The sequence below is a fragment of the Pelobates fuscus genome, chromosome 2, assembly GCF_036172605.1.
Source record: "Pelobates fuscus isolate aPelFus1 chromosome 2, aPelFus1.pri, whole genome shotgun sequence".
NCBI lineage: Eukaryota > Metazoa > Chordata > Amphibia > Anura > Pelobatidae > Pelobates > Pelobates fuscus.
Window position 1 is genome coordinate 257,688,567 of NC_086318.1, and position 21,912 is coordinate 257,710,478.

General features: G+C 43.2%; 1 protein-coding gene across 1 annotated transcript in view; it reads right to left on the minus strand.

Moving 5' to 3' along the window:
- PDE10A (phosphodiesterase 10A) overlaps positions 1–11,513 on the minus strand; it is a 384,873-nt gene extending 373,360 nt beyond the window's left edge. The window contains exon 1 of the mRNA XM_063441228.1: positions 11,164–11,513. Coding sequence (XP_063297298.1) covers positions 11,164–11,227 — 64 coding nt within the window. The 5' untranslated portion in view covers positions 11,228–11,513. The remainder of the gene's footprint in view (positions 1–11,163) is intronic.
- Positions 11,514–21,912: the final 10,399 nt, after the last annotated feature.

The following is a 21,912-nucleotide window of genomic DNA, read 5'->3' on the forward strand; positions in this document are numbered from 1 at the left end:
TTTTGCAGGTCTCAAAACTCCTTCCTGCGCCATATGCTCGTCAGCAGCTCATTCGGTTAATTTCTGTCCCGAAAATGTAGCTATCCCTTCTACCAGTAGCGCCAACTCCGATTATCAGTCCACCTCTATCCAGAGGGAAGTAAGAGACAAATTAGGCAGGCCAATTGTGTTTTTGGGTAAAGCTCAAGTCTGCAATAATTTCAATGCTGGGGGTTGTAGTTATAGTGCCTGTAGGCTGCTACACGTGTGCTCGCTTTGTTTCAGGGCACATGCCAAAACGATGTGCCCAAACAGATTGTACCCTAAAAAGGCTTCCACTCCAATAAACGTACCTAATTTGCTACGTTACCTGTCTAATCATCCTTCTTTACATCTGGTGGAATTTCTCACAACAGGGTTCACTCACGGGTTTCACACAGGGTTTGTGTCACTCCCCACAGGTATCTTGGAATGCCCCAACCTACAGTCAGCTCTCACAGACCCAGACACCTTACAAGAGCTCTTACAGAAAGAAGTCACTAATGGGTTCATGATAGGCCCTTTTACTACACCACCTTTCTCCTCCTGGAGAACTAACCCACTAGGTATCGCCACAGGGAAGTTTAACAATAAAAAGAGACTAATTATCGACTTTTCTGCACCTCACTCATCTCCCACACCTAGCCTGAATGCACTAATCCCATCAGAAGACTTTTCACTACAGTACGCCAGAATCGGCGATGCCATTCAAGCTATCATTAACTCCGGGAAGGCGGCCTGGTTAAGTAAATCAGATATTACTAACGCCTTCAAGTTACTTCCCATTCATCAGTCACTCTGGCATCTGCATGGAGTTAAGTGGCAAGACAGCTACTATTTTGCTACCAGGCTTACCTTCGGCTCCAAAAGTAGCCCTAAGTTATTTGACCTTTTCGCCGAAACGTTAACGTGGCTACTCCTCAACTTCTGCAGATGTCCAGTTGTCATACACTACTTAGACGACTTCCTCACCATCGAACCACACCAGTGCACTCCACACAGCCTTAATCACATGCTCACTCTCTTCAAAGATTTAGGAGTCCCTGTAGCCCAGGACAAAACTGAAGGTCCCAACACGGAGATTACTTTCCTGGGGATTACGCTCAATTCTGTCTCCATGCAAGCCAGCCTGCCCCAGGAGAAAGTAGACAGAATTCTTTCTTACATTAACATCTGCACGTCACAAGGCACTTGCACCAGGAAACAGCTACAGTCACTACTCGGTTCACTAAATTTCGCTATGAGAATAATTCCACAGGGCAGGTCTTTTATTTCCAGAATCCTCTCACTTTTGCACGGTCTCCCTGACGACGACTCCACGACACCCATAGACGAATCAGCTACAGCTGATCTAAAAATGTGGCAGCTGTTCCTATCCTCTTGGAATGGCAGGTCGCTATTTGTTCCCCCCATTTCCGACGATTCCCCAGTACTCTGGACTGACGCTTCAGGTGCCATAGGTTATGCGGCCATTTTTGGCGATGAATGGCTATACGACTCTTGGCCGATCGAGACCTCATCGCTCGAAAATTTCAGTACCACCTCGGCACTTTTCTAGATTTACCCTATTGTAGCAGCAGCACACACGTGGGGTAAAGAGTGGAGGGGGCAGTCAGTCAGATGTTTTTGTGATAACTTAGCTACGTGTAACATCATTAACAAAGGCCGCTCTCAGTCCCTCACGGTTATGAACTTGGTCAGAAGACTCACTCGGCTAGCAGCTAATCTCCAGTTCTGCATAACCTGTGTTCACGTCCCAGGTATACAAAATACTGCTGCTGATGCTCTGTCACGCTTTAATTTTCAGGAATTCTTCAGACTGCATCCAACAGCAACCCAGCAATCCAGGGTACCTCCAAAATTCAAAGACCTAATAATGCGTTGAGCTCTCTCTTACAACATAGTGGGACGCTCGCTCAGGCGGGTTTATCCCTTAATACAAGGAAAGCTTATTATAGAGCATATGAACTGTTTAAAAGTTTTGTTCGTGATTACTGTATAATAAATGTTTTTTCCATTGAAACCATGGTTGCATTTACAACTTTTTGCCACTTTTCTCTTAATCTAGCTTACAACACAATCAAACTCTACTTAACGGGAATTCAACACTACATGTTAACCTGCTTTCCCAACAAATCTCCATTCCTAGCTTCCTACCCAGTTAAAAGTGTCCTCAAAGGCGTTCAGAAATTATCAGTACACATACCCACTAAGCGTCTTCCCATAGATAGTAAGCTCTTTAAGAATATCTCCGATGTACTCGACACGTCCCCTTTCGAACAAATCACAAACCTAGTTATCAAATCCGCGGCTTACTTAGCCTTTTATGGTTTCTTGAGACCCAGAGAATTTACTGTAGAGAAAGCTTCCGACTCCAGCTCATGCCTCCAAAAGAAACACTTAGTTAAAAAACAGGACCACTACATATTGTCTGTTACTCATACCAAAACGAGCCAAACAGGTCCACCAGTGGAAATTAAGTTTTATCCCACATCGACCAAATGGTGTCCGGTCCGAGTATTGGATAAACTAGTAGGATCCCAATTTAATTCCAACCCTGATTGCCCACTTCTAGCTATTCTAGGGAAGTCCCTAACCACTAAAAACTTTATGCTTTACATACGCACGTTATTACTCCGGTTGGGACAAAATCCACATTCATTTTCGGGCCATTCATTTCGCATTGGAGCAGCCACAGCTGCCTCAGGTAATCAGGTACCAACACACATAATTAAAAATATGGGGAGGTGGAAATCGTCTGCATACAACAGATACATCCCTAATCAGGAAAAAGAGATAAGAATGGCTTACTGTGAAATGTCTAAATTATGTATTGCTTAAATAAACGCATTTGACTTAATCGCTTCTTATTTTTGCCCTCTTTTACAGGCCTAACATCACGTCAGTTTCGGCACACCTCAACTGACTTGCTCTTAAGGAACTACTTATTTTAACTTTGCTTTCCTTACGTCCTCGGAATGTGCCGTACACAAATAGAAGGCTTGGCCTGTAATTGTGGGAGGCACTTAAGTTCCCTATATAAACCGAGTGAGCCCCTGCTTACCTGTCTTCGACATTCTCGGAAGCGCCCCTCCCACCGCACCCTCAATTTTATCATTTTACCTAGGTGGGCCCTCTTTTACAGGCCTAACCTCACGTCAGTTTCGGCACACCTCAACTGACTTGCTCTTAAGGAACTACTTATTTTAACTTTGCTTTCCTTACGTCCTCGGAATGTGCCGTACACAAATATATATATATATAAAACAAGAAAAATCATCACTCCCAGGTATTTCACATTCAACTTCTTTACTGGAAAAGTGAACTTTCATAAAGAGTGTTTGTCCAGATGAAAGTTCCTATGTGGAACTGAAACATTGATTGTTTGACACTTTTTCCAGTAAAGAAGTAGAGTGTGAAATACCTGGGAGTTCTGATTTTTCTTGTTCTACATATTTAGTGCAATCGAGCACTGGGTCAGAATAACTGTGAGTAGGAGTGCAAGGCCTTCTTCTCTCTCTCTCTCTACACATACACACACATATATATATATATATATATATATATATATATACATACACACACACACACACACAACGAAAAAATCTTGCACTCCACCAAAAAACTAATATAATGCCCGGTGCTCGTCCAGCCAAGAACACAAAAATTGTAAAGGATAGCACTCCAAGGACTTATTTAAAATCTAACTTTTATTTACCTTCCAAATAAAAAATGGTCAACGTTTCAGCTTGATTCCCTCATCTTGTCCTGATGAAAGCTTGAGGAAATCAAGCTGAAACGTTGACACATACACATATACACACGATAATTCTGGCACTTGTGCATACCATGTGCAAGTAGAGCTCCAAATCCCCAATAAAACACATCAAAAGACCGAACAGGAATCCCCATACTTGCGTAGTGATGCATGTGACCATGGCAATAGGAAGTTTTTATGGTGTTTTTTTTAATATCTCATGCGTCTACTGTTGCATCTTATGTACACGAGTTAGTAAAATATGACACTGAGATAGCAGAGTGGGTGCAATTGATAGCAATGCTATGTGCACACTTTCTCTATGTCATGATTGTGATATATTTAACTTGTGTTTACACTCTATTAAATCATGAGCATGAGAACTCTACTGTGGCCATTCTGTGTTTTGTTAACATGTACCTCACTCGCTGATGCTTTGGCCTGCTCCAGTCCCTGTCTGGGCACCAACATGGCAACAGAGTATTTTACTGCCATTTTAGATTACTGGACTCCATTCTCTTGCTGCAAAGGACTTGTTGAAAGACATTGAGCAACAAGAGGGCCTCCTCATTGCAGTTCTGCTCTGCCCACAGGAAGATCACTAGTATTAGAGCATCTTCCTGGCTGTCTTACTTTATACACACTGCCAGTTTCTCCCCACAGACTGGACACACTGTTAACCCCTAAACCACCTCAGCAATCTGAAGAGCTCTAGAGGTGCTGAGTGTTCCTTTTTCTGTGGAAGATAAATAAACTGGACCATTTGGCTGGAATAGGGGAGGATTTGGACAAAAAAACAACTTATATGTTTGGAAAGCTGATTAGGGTTTTACCATTTTTGAGATTGTCATTAGATTGGATGAATTCTGAGTGACTTTTAATTTTGTAAATAGGAAAGTGAAGAGACCACGTTTTTGAAGCCAGTGATTTAAACTGCAAAACTAATCTTCTTCGGTCAATTTCTAATCTATAATTCTACTATCACGAAATTCCTAAGGACTAATAAATCCTCCTAATCTGCGCCTCCTTACAGAAACAACATGTCAAGACAAGACAACCATTGGCACTATTTTGCACAGGAAAAATATATACATAAAAACCCACACCACTGAGATCTGCAAAACTGCAAAAATAGACTAAATGGAAAAGGAACTGAAAATCTTATCCAAATCAGTTACTGTGGTCTAAAACTTTCAGCAAGGTTTTCAATTCACTACAATGCACAGTTTAGTTATCACCCAGTAAGATTCAATTTTTTCTTAATACAGCTAATTGCAGCCAGATTGCCTCTCTTCTTTATTCCAAAGATGATAGTGCACCAAGGTGTAAATGCTTTGTTTGTTTGTTTTCTGCAAAAAATATGCATTTAAAATTATGCAAAATAAATAAATAAAATCAGGATTAATTTTTCTCATTTATTTTAAACTTTTACATTCGCTTCTACTTTGGCAACTATATCTCCATCCTTCAAAACTGTATATCAATTTTAGAATTTTTATTTTTTTTTACAAAGTTTGTAAATATAAACATTTTAATTTTGTCCATTGAGTTTTTGTCATACGTTCAAGAATACATTAAAAGTTAATAGTGCATGCTGACAATACAAGAATCATTATAGATCTATGAGTTTAAGAGGATTGGCGTCACCAGCAGCTACATTTCTGCCACTATTGGTTTTCCCACCAGGGACTAGATTTCCTGTTGAGTACTGCTTACGTCCAACACGTATCATGGGACTAAGTTCATTTCACCCCAGCCCCAGGTGTATTACAGCAGCCAAATAAGTTTTAGCGCATACTAAGAGCAAGTCAACATTGTTTCAAAGTTCATGAGTTATTAGTTTAAAAACATTACAATAGAAAATATTTTTCAAAAATCTATATGTAACGCATTACATGTGTTTGTTTTGTGTACTCATGAAACAGAATGTAAAAGCTCTTATTGATTTCAGTTAGCTAACAATTGGGTAGTTATTTACTAAAACAGAAATCACAGATAATTATCAGAGACTTGCAAATTTTAGGACAACTGAGCTAAAAAGAAAAAATATATATATATTGCTATTTTTTTACACTTGATTAATTTGGCCTACAATTTGACATATTCTTGTCAATTTTATACTACTCCCGGCTTTGTAAATAAACTTCAAAGTTCTGTTTGTTTTATTTGGGTAAACACACTAGTAAACTTGAATTCTTATAAATGTAGTATAATGATCTTAACTCATACAAAAGAGAATATTTGGTTCAGGCACATGTACAGATCTGTACATTAAAGAAGAATTAAAACAAAACAAATAGTGCTTATTAATTTGAGGCTTTCCTCTTTCGCTTAAAAAAAACAAAAACACAAAAAAACATTAGTGGCTGCCAACTTCATCTCTTCAACACCAATACACCAATATATAAAGTAACAATCCAAACACCTCATTACAGATTGCCTGCTACAACAGGTTAATGCTATAAAAGTATACATTTCAAGAGAAACTGTCACTTTGCTAAAACACCTTTGTTCAAAGTGGAAGCAAGGGACTGTGCCAATCTTGGTGTTTGCTATTCATACACTTCTCAACCAGCTGTAATACAGCTCATGTGCTGGACAAAGGGGGACTGGTGGGGAGGCTTACAATAGCTATAGAAATTAGCTCTGCAGCTAATGTAAGCTAGTTTTTTTCATACGACTCCCAAAAATACAAAATCTTAATTGCGCAGTTTCTGGGGGTAAAATTACTAAATGGTCGATTTCTTTTATTTTTTTTATTATGGAGTGTCCCTTTGCCAATGTTGGAGCTTTATATTCTTAACACTTTGTTATAAACAAGTCAACAGTCAAGGGTTACACAAAATTATGAACATAATGTCAGACAGGCTTTTATTTTTTATTCTGCATTTCGAATTTCACTTCTCTCTCCTTCCTCCCCAGATTTTTACAAACATTGTCAAATTCAATCCCTTTTAAAATTCCTACTGCTTATGGTTTTTCCCCCCATCAGCCAGGATGTGGTCAAATTCTTCCTCCTATGTGTTCAACTTCCTGAATGCTCTATTTGTTATACTCTCCTATTAGCCATATCTATGTGCACTAAGCAATAACACTTAACAAAATGGAATGTATCATTAAATTCTCAGATCCATTTGCTACCATGGTACTCTATCTCTGATTAGCCCGAAGTAGTGAACCAATGCACCAAACATTTAGAACATTCAAAAAAAAAAAATACTATTAATGGTATTTAGTAGCTAAAGTGTATAATAATAGCAATATTTTATGTTGAAAGAACTGCTCAGAACGCAGATCATTAGATCACATTTTGTGGGCCAGTGTTCTAGTAACACTATTTTAGAAAGATACACTAATATGTGTGCAATATGTGTGTGTGTGAGAGGTGGAGTGTGTGTGTGAGAGATGCATGTGTGAGGGGTGCAGTGTGCGTGAGGGGTGCAGTGTCTGTGTTTGTGAGGGGCACAGTGTCTGTGTTTGTGAGGGGTGCAGTGTCTGTGTTTGTGAGGGGTGCAGTGTCTGTGTTTGTGAGGGGTGCAGTGTCTGTGTTTGTGAGGGGTGCAGTGTCTGTGTTTGTGAGGGGTGCAGTGTCCGTGTTTGTGAGGGGTGCAGTGTGTGTATGTGGGTCAGCTTGTTCGTGAGGGGTACAATGTGTGTGTGGGGGGGGCAGTGTGTGTGGGAGGGGCAGTGTGTTGGGGGGCAGGTTGTGTGAAGGGTACAATGTCTTCTCTCCCTCCCCTGCTGGCTGCCAGCAGTACACTGCTAATGGGCCGGAGAGGGAGATCTCTGATCTCCTCTCCGGTCTTGCAGAGCCGGCAGAGGTGAGGGAGGCACGGTTCCCAGTGCTATCATCATAGAAACGACAAGAAAAGACAAGAGGTCACCCATTTAGACTGGAAGAAATTGGTTTTCGCTTACAGCAGAGGAAAGGGATCTTTACAGTAAGAACAATAAAGATGTTGAATTCTCTACCTAAAGATGTCTAATAGATTCTATAGATATTTTTTAAAAAAGGCCTGGATGTTTTTTTTAAAAAAAAAAAAAACAGAATATTCAAGAATATAATTGATATGTATGTGAACAGGTTGATCCAAGGAGAAATCTGATTGTGATTATGGAGTCAAGAATTATAATTGTTTTACCTGCTTGTGGCATAAGTGGAAATTGGGGCTTTCGTTTGGATCAACATAAAAAAGGAATCGGTTTCAAGGTTGAACCTAGAATACAAAGTGTGACATGATAGACCCACTTTTAGGGACAATCCGAGTTGAATTTACCACCTGTTTAACGATGACTCTAACAGTACATTATTTACAACAGGAGTCTGAAAAAAGTTTTAATAAGCAGACCTCAGTAGTGGCTGGATTTTTTTTAAACTGATAGGATTGCTCCACTTCGAACAATTGACTTAGTTCTACACCTGTTAAATACACCTAGTGAACTTTTGGATTTTGTACTTGATTGTCCATCATGCCTTACAATGCAACCATAAACCTCCAGTAGCACAGGCAAAACCCAGAAAGCCTCCAAAATCTCAATATGTCTTGCTGTTCTATAGTCTTTCCAAACAGATATGAATCGGGGTGAGAGATATCTTTAAAAGTGTGATCACTACAGAGAAAATAGCAATACTTTCAGAAAGTAAATTTAACTGCCACTCTGCCAATACAGTATTCATCAATTATTAGCAATGCAACAAAAAGAGCTGCTGCCCCAAGAGAAACTATGGATAAGTCTTCCAGCTATACACCCATGCATACCGTATTAATCACGTTCTCACACAATTCTATTTAAGCATATGCACAAAAATAACTAATCTGCTTCTCCAACACATATCAAACTAGCCAGACACTCCTTAACACATACATTAATGATTAATAGCCAGTCACGCACCTAAAGCAACAATGTTAATATATAGAGGAGATCAGGAGATCTTTAATACTGTTCCAGCTGTATAGTAATTTACTATTTCTGAATTCTCTACCAGCAGAGATGGCTTCAGGGCTCATTTTGCACTTGAGCATAGCTTCCTGATTTACATGTCTGTGACAATGTTATGTCATATTAATAGAGATTGTAAGATTGTTGTGTACTTTTTCGTAGGCCTGCATTAGCATGCAAACAGGATGATTTTATTTTTTTTTGCCTAATGATTTTCTACATTCTCTTATATATTCTGTCTCCAGAGTATCCCTTTACATTAGAAATCCCATATTCCTAAGAAAATCACAATGATGCTTACTTACCAAGTTATTAATTTGCCTTTCTCTATTTATTTTAAGTACAATCATTCTTCTGAAATGCTCTTACATGGGGAGAAGTGTCCAAGTTAATATCTTTTGTGGTCGCACTGTGGTTATCAGGGAATATTCACTATTGTGTCCAGACAAAAGCAAGCATGAGTGGACAGTAACTCAAACCTATCTGGTATGGTTACCTTTAGATAATATTTCTTATTATCTAATTGCATATGACTAACGGGATAGGGAGGAGGAGTGGTACATAAGCTAGTTAAAGGGTCAGCTGAAAAAGCCTCCAATAGGCAAAGGGAATCACGTGGACCCCTTATTAGTCTTAGCCCATAGGCTAGATTCACAGTCCGAGTGGTTACTTCTTCCAGGCCATCCATGACCATTTTGGATTGATTCTGATATGGAATTCACTGCTGAGCAATTTTTGACCATATTATTGTATACGCTTTTCATATGATTTAATATTTTTGGATAAGCTTTTCAAATGATTGTATTTCAATATTAAATATATAATAGTTATAAAAAATATCAACATATCAAATATTGATATTTTTCTAAATAATAAATCATTTATCCAAAAATATTTAATATTCTTTAAAAGCATATAAAGCAATATCAAATCAAGGCCCTAATCAGACAGATCACTCTTGGGATATTCTGGGACCATTTGAGATTCAGTAGGAAATGCGAAAATTGGGAGTCAGGTTGATGAATTATTAGGAGCTTTTGCAAATTATGGAGAATCGTGAATATAGGGAACCAATTCCAATTGAAAAAGCCCTCGGAAGAAGGGCGAAACGCGTTGATAAGGTGCTAACAAAGATCTCATCTGCAGCATACCCTTCTCCAGAAGCTCCTGATAGAAGCCGCATTCACCGCAAGTGTTTCCCCGCCAGTGCCATCACAGACAGCTCTCCTGAGTGCACCGGGCAGCTGCTGTCGTCCTTGGGAAACCGCAGCTTCAATTTAAACTTACAACGAGCGAGCACAGTTTTTTTTCTGCTTCACGATGAGTATCATTATTTTATTCGTGTAAGAGTTTTTATGTACGGGGGGATCTTTTATACCTGGAGCAATAAATTTTGTTATAGAGTTACACTATATACTTTTTTTTGTCTCCTTCTATCTAAGGTATTTTCACATACATTTGGACCCCCACCTTCCACTACACTATTGGACTCTTTTTGTGCAGGACTTACACTCAGATTTTGCAGACTTTGGACTTTCTTTTATATTGGTATTTTTCCACAATGATTTTGGACTTTAGTTGTTTTTACTTTTGTTCTTTCATCTTATTTTTAACCTTATTTACATATGTTTTATTGCTTTTTACATATTGACACCCTTATTACCAATAAGGGGATTATCAACTAAGCGCTGAAACCTATATGTGCAATTCCAATAGTAGCTTCCATCTTATTTGTTGCAGAATTAATTTCTCTGAATTTACTATTGCTAGATAAGAACTTCTTTAATTTACTTCAAATGGTTACATGTAAGAATAGTAAAACTTTCTAAATGCATATTAAATACCAGTAATAATGCACAATATATGCCAGAGAGATAGTTATGTTAAGTTGTACGGTCTGTGTCAGAACTATGAATAAAATATAATGTTCCTTGTTCATGGGTGAAGTGCTTTCTTAAAATGTTTTATCATCTACCCTCTCTGGAGTTGCTTGCTTTAGTAAATACCCCAAGAAAATGAAACATCGAGAGCTATAACATAAGAAACATTTGACACATTATGAAATTATAATGCAGAATGAACAAGGAAGCCTCTTCCTACTAAAGAGCTGATACAATAAAAAAAAATGACAATTCAATACTATAATACAAAATAATCTATTGTTCTATTGATACTGCATAAGGACTTGACAACAACCTAAAACTATAGACGCAAAGAGAATTAGAGTTGGAAAAATATCTTAATTGTGGCTGAGTCAGCAATACTAGTTTATTGAGCTTTATGTTTAACAGGGAGCTAAATGACTTGCAAAATATAAAGTGACCAGAACTAACAATTTAGTGACCATACCACCAATTAATGTATTCAGATAAAATTATGCATATGCTAAAAGTTCACACATATTAAAATGCAATGCACATTTCACCATTTCTGGAGGATATACCTACTTGTGCTTAAGAAGCAGTCAGTAAACCTTCTAAAACAACCTGCAGAAGGAGGTCCATTTTCCATGTCTGCCCCCCCACAGATGGGGTGAAGGAGCACTGTAGACAGAGACCCGTAGTTAGCTCTGTGACTGCTGGATGCTCTGGATGTAGTCAAAGCTGATGTTGTTTATGAGATGCAGGTGTTGGAGGCTCAGTGATCAGTTGCTGCAGCCTCCTGCCTAGCAACTTGCACCGTATTGTTTGACCACTGATGACTGAACGTGTAAATAACCTCTGACTGGAAAATATAGTACAACATGTAGAAGAGATGTCAAAGCCCTAAAATTGGCAAATGGAGCGCAAAGACTTGCGAGGAGTCTGATTTACTGTTAAATCTATTCCGGATGCTGCAGTTTCATTGACAATCGAATGGATGATTCTCCCACCCACCACCTCTCCGTCTTCCCATTCTCCACCCACTAGAATTTTCTCCTTTCCCTCCCTTGTCGCCTTCCTCCTGTAGCAGGGATGATGTTAAAGGAAGAGGGTGGGTCTATCGATGGGAGCGAGAAATCACAGTACATAGGGACAGACAGGGAGGCGGGAAGCAGAGAGGTTGCATAGGGCTGGGGCTGTCCTGCATTTATCTCAGGTTGTGGGATGTAGGTAAGGAAGAGAGCTGCTTTTAGATGGTTTTAAGGTGTCCCTTGGCAGCCAGCCCATATTGTCCTGGAATGGGGGGGGAGGAGGAGGGAAGGTGAGCGGCTGTGATGATTGGTGTCCATCAGTGTTTGATTTTATCATTTATAGTGAATATCAATAACTTATTATTCAAGCAGGGCAGGTGCTGGAAAATACATGGAGGTGTGGATTCACCATAAGGGACCTCAAATAAGCCATATTCCTTTAAATCAGTGCTTGCGGCAGATAGCGGTATCCACACCCAGCCTATTGATCTCCTCCCCGTCCTGCACTGCTGATCAGTTATCTATCATTGAGGCATGCTCATGGAAACACTTTCACACAAGTGCACGGATGTTAGTCACAAACTTTAATGTCTTATTGAATAAAGATTGACAGAATTCGAAGAAGATCAACCGTCACACAGAACCTCAGTAATAGTGTAGTAAGTTGGGGGTATATTATTGTTTACATTAGAACGTTATCCGCTCTAGCCGATATATTTAAGCCCCGTACTGCACGGTCCTTAATGTCATTCGCGCATTGATGTCATCATACAATGTCATGGGCTCACTGCCACCTTGCAGTGTAGAGCTCCTAAATTTAGCACTGTGTTGGGACATACATGTCCGAGATTAGTGGGAGTTAGGTACATGATAAACACTGCTGTGTTGTTGGACTATTTCTTTCCAGCAATTTCTGTCAGTTTTTGGTATCCTTTCTTCACATTTGTTGCACGTTGCCATTTTGCTGTGCATTCCATAAACCTGATGTGTACTAGTGTAATTAAAAATCTGTCACTTGTGAGGTTTTCATACAGATTATTATAAATAAATTAAAAAAAACACTTTGTAGGCACCCTGAGGTATCTCACATGGTGTACGCGGTGATCGTGTTGTGGGAACACTTAGTATCCAGTGCTCTAATGACACAAGGAGCAATACTGTATTATTCTGTAGTAGCCCTATGTCATTACAATGTAATTAGTGTTTTAGGATTGGGGTTGGTTATGGATAGGGGTAAAACAATATTAGGACCTTGACTCAAATCACTTTAAGCCATGTAATAAATCCTGGTTGATAGTGTTGTCGCGAACCCAAAATTTTCGGTTCGCGAACGGCGAACGCGAACTTCCGCAAATGTTCGCGAACCGGGCGAACCGCCATTGACTTCAATGGGCAGGCGAATTTTAAAACCAACAGGGACTCTTTCTGGCCACAAAAGTGATGGAACAGTTGTTTCAAGGGGACTAACACCTGGACTGTGGCATGCCAGAGGGGGATCCATGGCAAAACTCCCATGGAAAATTACACAGTTGATGCAGAATCTGCTTTTAATCCATAAAGGGCAGAAATCACCTAACATTGACACCTGTCCTCAAAGCCCCTGATACACACTGACACAGAGCAGAATAGAGGCTGTTCCCCGTCCTCAGAGACCATGATACACACTGACACAGAGACTGTTCCCCCTACATAGGGTCACTTGGCAGGTATGGATTGACACCTGTCCTCAAAGCCCATGATACACACTGACACAGAGCAGAATAGAGACTGTTCCCTGTCCACAGAGACCATGATACACACGGACACAGAGCAGAATAGAGACTGTTCCCCGTCCACAGAGACCATGATACACACTGACACAGAGCAGAATAGAGGCTGTTCCCCCTACATAGGGTCACTTGGCAGGTATGGATTGACACCTGTCCTCAAAGCCCCTGATACACACTGACACAGAGCAGAATAGAGACTGTTCACTGTCCACAGAGACCATGATACACACTGACACAGAGCAGAATAGAGACTGTTCCCCGTCCACAGAGGCCATGATACACACTGACACAGAGCAGAATAGAGACTGTTCCCCCTACATAGGGTCACTTGGCAGGTATGGATTGACACCTGTCCTCAAAGCCCATGATACACACTGGGGGGAGCTACTGTCCTCCCCAACCCCTGCGCGGTGGGTGGGGGCCATAAATCACAATGGGGGGGGCCTACTTTCCTCCCCCCCGGCCCCCTTCCCTGCGCGGTGGGTGGGGGGCATAAATCACAATGGGACGGACCTACTGATAGGAGTGGAGTATTGTTCATATCAGTTTAATACCTTCCGCGTCTCCTATCAGTGGACGTGTATATGGCAGCCATTTTAGGAACCGCACACCTGGGACCCGAGCAAGGTCACCTCGTTCAAACTGCTCTGGTTCCTTGATGAGCCAGCTGCCCGTGAGTTAACATGTCCCGTGGAGAAGCACTCTGTCCTGTAAAGCCTCACCACAAAAAAATTAAATAAATAACAGCACTCGGAGTGGTGAGTTTAGTAAATGTTCATATCAGTTTAATACCTTCCGCGTCTCCTATCAGTGGACATGTATATGGCAGCCATTTTAGGAACCGCACACCTGGGACCCGAGCAAGGTCACCTCTTTCAACAGGCGACATGATTTGGCCCTGTCAAACTCTCCTGGATATTATGTACAATTTCTATGGATATGGCAGTGATTTCTGTAACAGGGAGATGGAAGAAGATGCTTGGTCGGTCCTCTTACTTGAAATTTGGGGCACTGCGCGGGCAAGCTAATGTGCCACCAGATAGGAGTGGTGAGTTTAGTATTGTTCATATCAGTTTAATACCTTCCACGTCTCCTATCAGTGGACGTGTAAATGGCAGAGATTTTTAATTGTTGAATCACCTCCCCTTTTTAGGCCAAGGTGGGAAGATGCTTAGACCACTGGTATATTGGTGCCATCTTGGAGGATTTTTTTTTGGTTTGGTTTTTGAAGCCACAGTGCTGCACCAGTGGGCCTAAAAATTAGGCATGTACACATGCCTGAAAAATTTGGTATTGTTGCAGCCAGAAAAAATGATGTTTGTTTCACAGGCAGAAAGTGCCCTAAAACATGGCGGCTTGAACCCTAGTAGGTGGCGGATAAGTCACGCAAGTCAAACGTCATTCAGAGCTAAAATACAGCAGCGTGGGGGGCGGAGCTTAACCAGCGAGCTAAACTGACCCATTTCGACAAGCTCCCCAGTAAACGGGCACAATCTATTAAAAATCCCAACACCCTCAGCCGATCCAACCTCCTCCAGCCCCCAGCAGAAGCGGAGACGGAAGGTTGGGGCCTACCCCACGCTCACAATCCCAGACCTGGAGAAACTACTCGGCGGCTACGGAGCGCGACAAGCGCGGGACGAAGCCTCCCTCCAAAGGTCAGACCATCCGGCACACACACCAGCCATGGGCCGCCGCTCACAGCGCCCACAAGCCATAGAACAAAACCGGGACATAGGGACTATGCTTCAAAGGCCTGCTCCGGCTACAACTACTCCCGCGGACACGCCGCGTACGGCGCCCCACTACCAACACACGGATCAACCGGAGGCAGAAACAACCTCAGAAGCCCACATAGGGCCACAACACCAACTAGACCCTCCAGCAGACATGACCCCAACATCCAGGCATGATTTAAAATCCTATTATCGGACTTCCATAAAATACTTGCGGCAGAACTGGCCCCCATCAAAAAGGACATCACTGCCACTATAAACAGGGTACACACTAATGAAAAACACATTACAGACATGCAAACTCACCTAGCTGAGCTGCAAGAATCAATGCACCACCTTCAGGCGCAACAAAGAGCCATAATGGCACAGCAGACAACCATGGAGGAACTCCATCGGCGCACTAATATAAAAATTAGAGGCATCCCGGCAGCCATCTTGCCAGATGAACTACCGCACTACACAAGGCGCCTTCTGGCCACTATTCTGCCTCACACCACGGTCAAGAAGATGGTCACTGAGGAGATCTACCGCCTGCCTACGTCCTCAAAGGTACGCTCAAACACACCCAGAGATGTGATACGCAGGTGCCCAAATGTACACGACAAGATTCAGGTCATGTCTGCATTAAAAGGTAAAACACCCCTGATATTTGAGGGCGCTAGCCTAACCTTTTTCCAGGATCTTACAAAGTCTACCCTCATGTGGCGCAAAACCTTCAGCTCCCTCACCAACAGACTGAGGGCAGCAGACATCACCTATCGATGGGGGGAACACGGATCCCTGGTGATACCACAGAACGGATCCCAACTCACACTTGCCTCCATGGAAGAGGCACCCACAATAATACAGGCCTTGGGACTGGACCCACCGACTGCCAACTCACCCTCAAGACCCTCTACTACCAATTGGGACCCAGAGCGCACCGCAACGTTTGTACCGCGGAACAGAAGCCCTCGGTCCTCGGACCCAAGACAGCCTCAAGGGACTGGCTGACAATGAGGCACAGTAGGGACACCTTCCCAGCGCTCACCTTTACCTCAGGTCTAAAGACTGCAAAGTTATTTTCATTTAACGTTTAACATTTTTTTATAGTACCCCATTGTTCTTGGGGGCAACAATATATTTATATATATATATTTTTTTTTTTTGTGAGCCCAATTTTGGTAACCAAGTGCCGTTTTGGAAACGTTACCATAATTCCTACAGTTCGTACACTCAATGCGAAAATCACAATTGTTTATTACCTTGTTCTTTCTCCTGAACCCTGTTTTTGAGCCGGTGGCTGTCAGTTTGTAAGGTCTCCAAACATCTGATAGAGGTTAAAGCCAAGCTCAGTGTCCCATGACTAGGGGACATTACCCTCCTAAGGCTGAATAGGGGCACTAAAATGTAATAAACACACCTCACTACTTTCAAGCTACAAAAACAAGATTAAATAGTCTGACAAAATGTATATATTGCTAAAGCCCATTAAATGCTGACCTTATATAGATGACTAATCTAGAATACTGAACAGTAGCCGGTCTTTAAGAGGGCAGCATAGTAAAGGTACAGGTTGTATACGACCCATTACCTACCGTCAAAGTGTCCATATGGCAACGTACATTATTCTGCAAAGATTAGGGTTTGTCCTGCACTCTTAGTGGGTGTAGAGCTTTAAGCTCGAGGGTTTGTGAAGTCTAAAACGAGTCAAGAATTGCATACAAAAGCATAGGTCAGGAGAAACCTATCTAACTTCACACCATACCTGAGTTACAAAAGAACGTTTAACCCCTTCAGGACCAAACTTCTGGAATAAAATGGAATCATGACATGTCACACATGTCATGTGTCCTTAAGGGGTTAAACGGTTTATTGTTTATGTTGTTGCGATCCCTACTAGAAGACTGACACACGTACAACAATCGACAGGCCTAACCCTGACATGGACCGTACTTGACTGACACCACAGGCTCAACGGGACCCACTCTCGCACGACTGGTACACCTAAGACGGGGACAAACCACACCCCCCACCCCCCCCCCCCCGCGACTCCCTAGGTTAGGAGTTTCGATCACGTGAGGCAGAGACCACACTCACGGCAGGAGGCAGCACTGGACAGCCCACACGCTTCAGAAGTCACTCACTAGTACACACCCATCAATATGCCCACGGGACAGCATACCGACACATTCAGGCACACCCAAGTGTCATAACCATGGAGGCACCACATACTCCATAACTACTTCACAAACGGAACGCGGATACCAGCACCGAATATACGACTCAAACACACAAATCACACAGGTTAAGCGGTTAATGACCCGGATCCAAGTTATTGCTTGTATTTTATAAAATTATATAATTGGTGCAGTCTCACAAGATGCAAGATAAATATGTTGATGCTATATACTGGAAATTCTGACTTGCAATGTACTGTTTTACTGTCATGCAAAGCACCGCAAAAATAAAGAATTAAAAAAAAAAATTAAATACAGCAGCGTGTGGACCATTTTTAGCCCAAGGCAGCTCATCTCATCAGGCCTTTTTTAAGCGAATGTATCGCCCAGTGTCAGTCCCTTCGGGATCCATCCCTCATTCATCTTAATAAAGGTGAGGTAATCTAGACTTTTTTGACCTAGGCGACTTCTCTTCTCAGTGACAATACCTCCTGCTGCACTGAAGGTCCTTTCTGACAGGACACTTGAAGCGGGGCAGGCCAGAAGTTCTATCGCAAATTGGGATAGCTCAGGCCACAGGTCAAGCCTGCACACCCAGTAGTCAAGGGGTTCATCGCTCCTCAGAGTGTCGATATCTGCAGTTAAGGCGAGGTAGTCTGCTACCTGTCGGTCGAGTCGCTCTCTGAGGGTGGATCCCGAAGGGCTGTGGCGATGCGTAGGACTTAAAAAGGTCCGCATGTCCTCCATCAACAACACGTCTTTAAAGCGTCCTGTCCTTGCCGGCGTGGTCGTGGGAGGAGGAGGATGACTTCCACCTCTCCCCCTGTTAGATTCCCGTTGTGCTGTGACATCACCCTTATACGCTGTGTAAAGCATACTTTATAATTTATTTTGCAAATGCTGCATCCTTTCCGACTTGTTGTAATTCGGTAACATTTCCGCCACTTTCTGCTTATACCGGGGGTCTAGTAGCGTGGGGGTTGGTTATGGATAGGGGTAAAACAATATTAGGACCTTGACTCAAATCACTTTAAGCCATGTAATAAATCCTGGTTGATAGTGTTGTCGCGAACCCGAAATTTTCGGTTCGCGAACGGCTAACGCGAACTTCCGCAAATGTTCGCGAACCGGGCGAACCGCCATTGACTTCAATGGGCAGGCGAATTTTAAAACCAACAGGGACTCTTTCTGCCCACAAAAGTGATGGAACAGTTGTTTCAAGGGGACTAACACCTGGACTGTGGCATGCCAGAGGGGGATCCATGGCAAAACTCCCATGGAAAATTACACAGTTGATGCAGAATCTGCTTTTAATCCATAAAGGGCAGAAATCACCTAACATTGACACCTGTCCTCAAAGCCCCTGATACACACTGACACAGAGCAGAATAGAGACTGTTCCCCGTCCTCAGAGACCATGATACACACTGACACAGAGCAGAATAGAGACTGTTCCCCCTACATAGGGTCACTTGGCAGGTATGGATTGACACCTGTCCTCAAAGCCCATGATACACACTGACACAGAGCAGAATAGAGACTGTTCCCTGTCCACAGAGACCATGAAACACTCGGACATGGAGCAGAATAGAGACTGTTCCCTGTCCACAGAGACCATGATACACACTGACACAGAGCAGAATAGAGACTGTTCCCCCTACATAGGGTCACTTGGCAGGTATGGATTGACACCTGTCCTCAAAGCCCCTGATACACACTGACACAGAGCAGAATAGAGACTGTTCACTGTCCACAGAGACCATGATACACACTGACACAGAGCAGAATAGAGACTGTTCCCCGTCCACAGAGGCCATGATACACACTGACACAGAGCAGAATAGAGACTGTTCCCCCTACATAGGGTCACTTGGCAGGTATGGATTGACACCTGTCCTCAAAGCCCATGATACACACTGGGGGGAGCTACTGTCCTCCCCAACCCCTGCGCGGTGGGTGGGGGCCATAAATCACAATGGGGGGGCCTACTTTCCTCCCCCCCGGCCCCCTTCCCTGCGCGGTGGGTGGGGGGCATAAATCACAATGGGACGGACCTACTGATAGGAGTGGAGTATTGTTCATATCAGTTTAATACCTTCCGCGTCTCCTATCAGTGGACGTGTATATGGCAGCCATTTTAGGAACCGCACACCTGGGACCCGAGCAAGGTCACCTCGTTCAAGCTGCTCTGGTTCCTTGATGAGCCAGCTGCCCGTGAGTTAACATGTCCCGTGGAGAAGCACTCTGTCCTGTAAAGCCTCACCACAAAAAAATTAAATAAATAACAGCACTCGGAGTGGTGAGTTTAGTAAATGTTCATATCAGTTTAATACCTTCCGCGTCTCCTATCAGTGGACATGTATATGGCAGCCATTTTAGGAACCGCACACCTGGGACCCGAGCAAGGTCACCTCTTTCAACAGGCGACATGATTTGGCCCTGTCAAACTCTCCTGGATATTATGTACAATTTCTATGGATATGGCAGTGATTTCTGTAACAGGGAGATGGAAGAAGATGCTTGGTCGGTCCTCTTACTTGAAATTTGGGGCACTGCGCGGGCAAGCTAATGTGCCACCAGATAGGAGTGGTGAGTTTAGTATTGTTCATATCAGTTTAATACCTTCCACGTCTCCTATCAGTGGACGTGTAAATGGCAGAGATTTTTAATTGTTGAATCACCTCCCCTTTTTAGGCCAAGGTGGGAAGATGCTTAGACCACTGGTATATTGGTGCCATCTTGGAGGATTTTTTTTTGGTTTGGTTTTTGAAGCCACAGTGCTGCACCAGTGGGCCTAAAAATTAGGCATGTACACATGCCTGAAAAATTTGGTATTGTTGCAGCCGCTGCTGTAGCAGCGGCCAGAAAAAATGATGTTTGTTTCACAGGCAGAAAGTGCCCTAAAACATGGCGGCTTGAACCCTAGTTGGTGGCGGATAAGTCACGCAAGTCAAACGTCATTCAGAGCTAAAATACAGCAGCGTGGGGGGCGGAGCTTAACCAGCGAGCTAAACGGACCCATTTCGACAAGCTCCCCAGTAAACGGGCACAATCTATTAAAAATCCCAACACCCTCAGCCGATCCAACCTCCTCCAGCCCCCAGCAGAAGCGGAGACGGAAGGTTGGGGCCTACCCCACGCTCACAATCCCAGACCTGGAGAAACTACTCGGCGGCTACGGAGCGCGACAAGCGCGGGACGAAGCCTCCCTCCAAAGGTCAGACCATCCGGCACACACACCAGCCATGGGCCGCCGCTCACAGCGCCCACAAGCCATAGAACAAAACCGGGACATAGGGACTATGCTTCAAAGGCCTGCTCCGGCTACAACTACTCCCGCGGACACGCCGCGTACGGCGCCCCACTACCAACACACGGATCAACCGGAGGCAGAAACAACCTCAGAAGCCCACATAGGGCCACAACACCAACTAGACCCTCCAGCAGACATGACCCCAACATCCAGGCATGATTTAAAAATCCTATTATCGGACTTCCATAAAATACTTGCGGCAGAACTGGCCCCCATCAAAAAGGACATCACTGCCACTATAAACAGGGTACACACTAATGAAAAACACATTACAGACATGCAAACTCACCTAGCTGAGCTGCAAGAATCAATGCACCACCTTCAGGCGCAACAAAGAGCCATAATGGCACAGCAGACAACCATGGAGGAACTCCATCGGCGCACTAATATAAAAATTAGAGGCATCCCGGCAGCCATCTTGCCAGATGAACTACCGCACTACACAAGGCGCCTTCTGGCCACTATTCTGCCTCACACCACGGTCAAGAAGATGGTCACTGAGGAGATCTACCGCCTGCCTACGTCCTCAAAGGTACGCTCAAACACACCCAGAGATGTGATACGCAGGTGCCCAAATGTACACGACAAGATTCAGGTCATGTCTGCATTAAAAGGTAAAACACCCCTGATATTTGAGGGCGCTAGCCTAACCTTTTTCCAGGATCTTACAAAGTCTACCCTCATGTGGCGCAAAACCTTCAGCTCCCTCACCAACAGACTGAGGGCAGCAGACATCACCTATCGATGGGGGGAACACGGATCCCTGGTGATACCACAGAACGGATCCCAACTCACACTTGCCTCCATGGAAGAGGCACCCACAATAATACAGGCCTTGGGACTGGACCCACCGACCGCCAACTCACCCTCAAGACCCTCTACTACCAATTGGGACCCAGAGCGCACCGCAACGTTTGTACCGCGGAACAGAAGCCCTCGGTCCTCGGACCCAAGACAGCCTCAAGGGACTGGCTGACAATGAGGCACAGTAGGGACACCTTCCCAGCGCTCACCTTTACCTCAGGTCTAAAGACTGCAAAGTTATTTTCATTTAACGTTTAACATTTTTTTATAGTACCCCATTGTTCTTGGGGGCAACAATATATTTATATATATATATTTTTTTTTTTTGTGAGCCCAATTTTGGTAACCAAGTGCCGTTTTGGAAACGTTACCATAATTCCTACAGTTCGTACACTCAATGCGAAAATCACAATTGTTTATTACCTTGTTCTTTCTCCTGAACCCTGTTTTTGAGCCGGTGGCTGTCAGTTTGTAAGGTCTCCAAACATCTGATAGAGGTTAAAGCCAAGCTCAGTGTCCCAT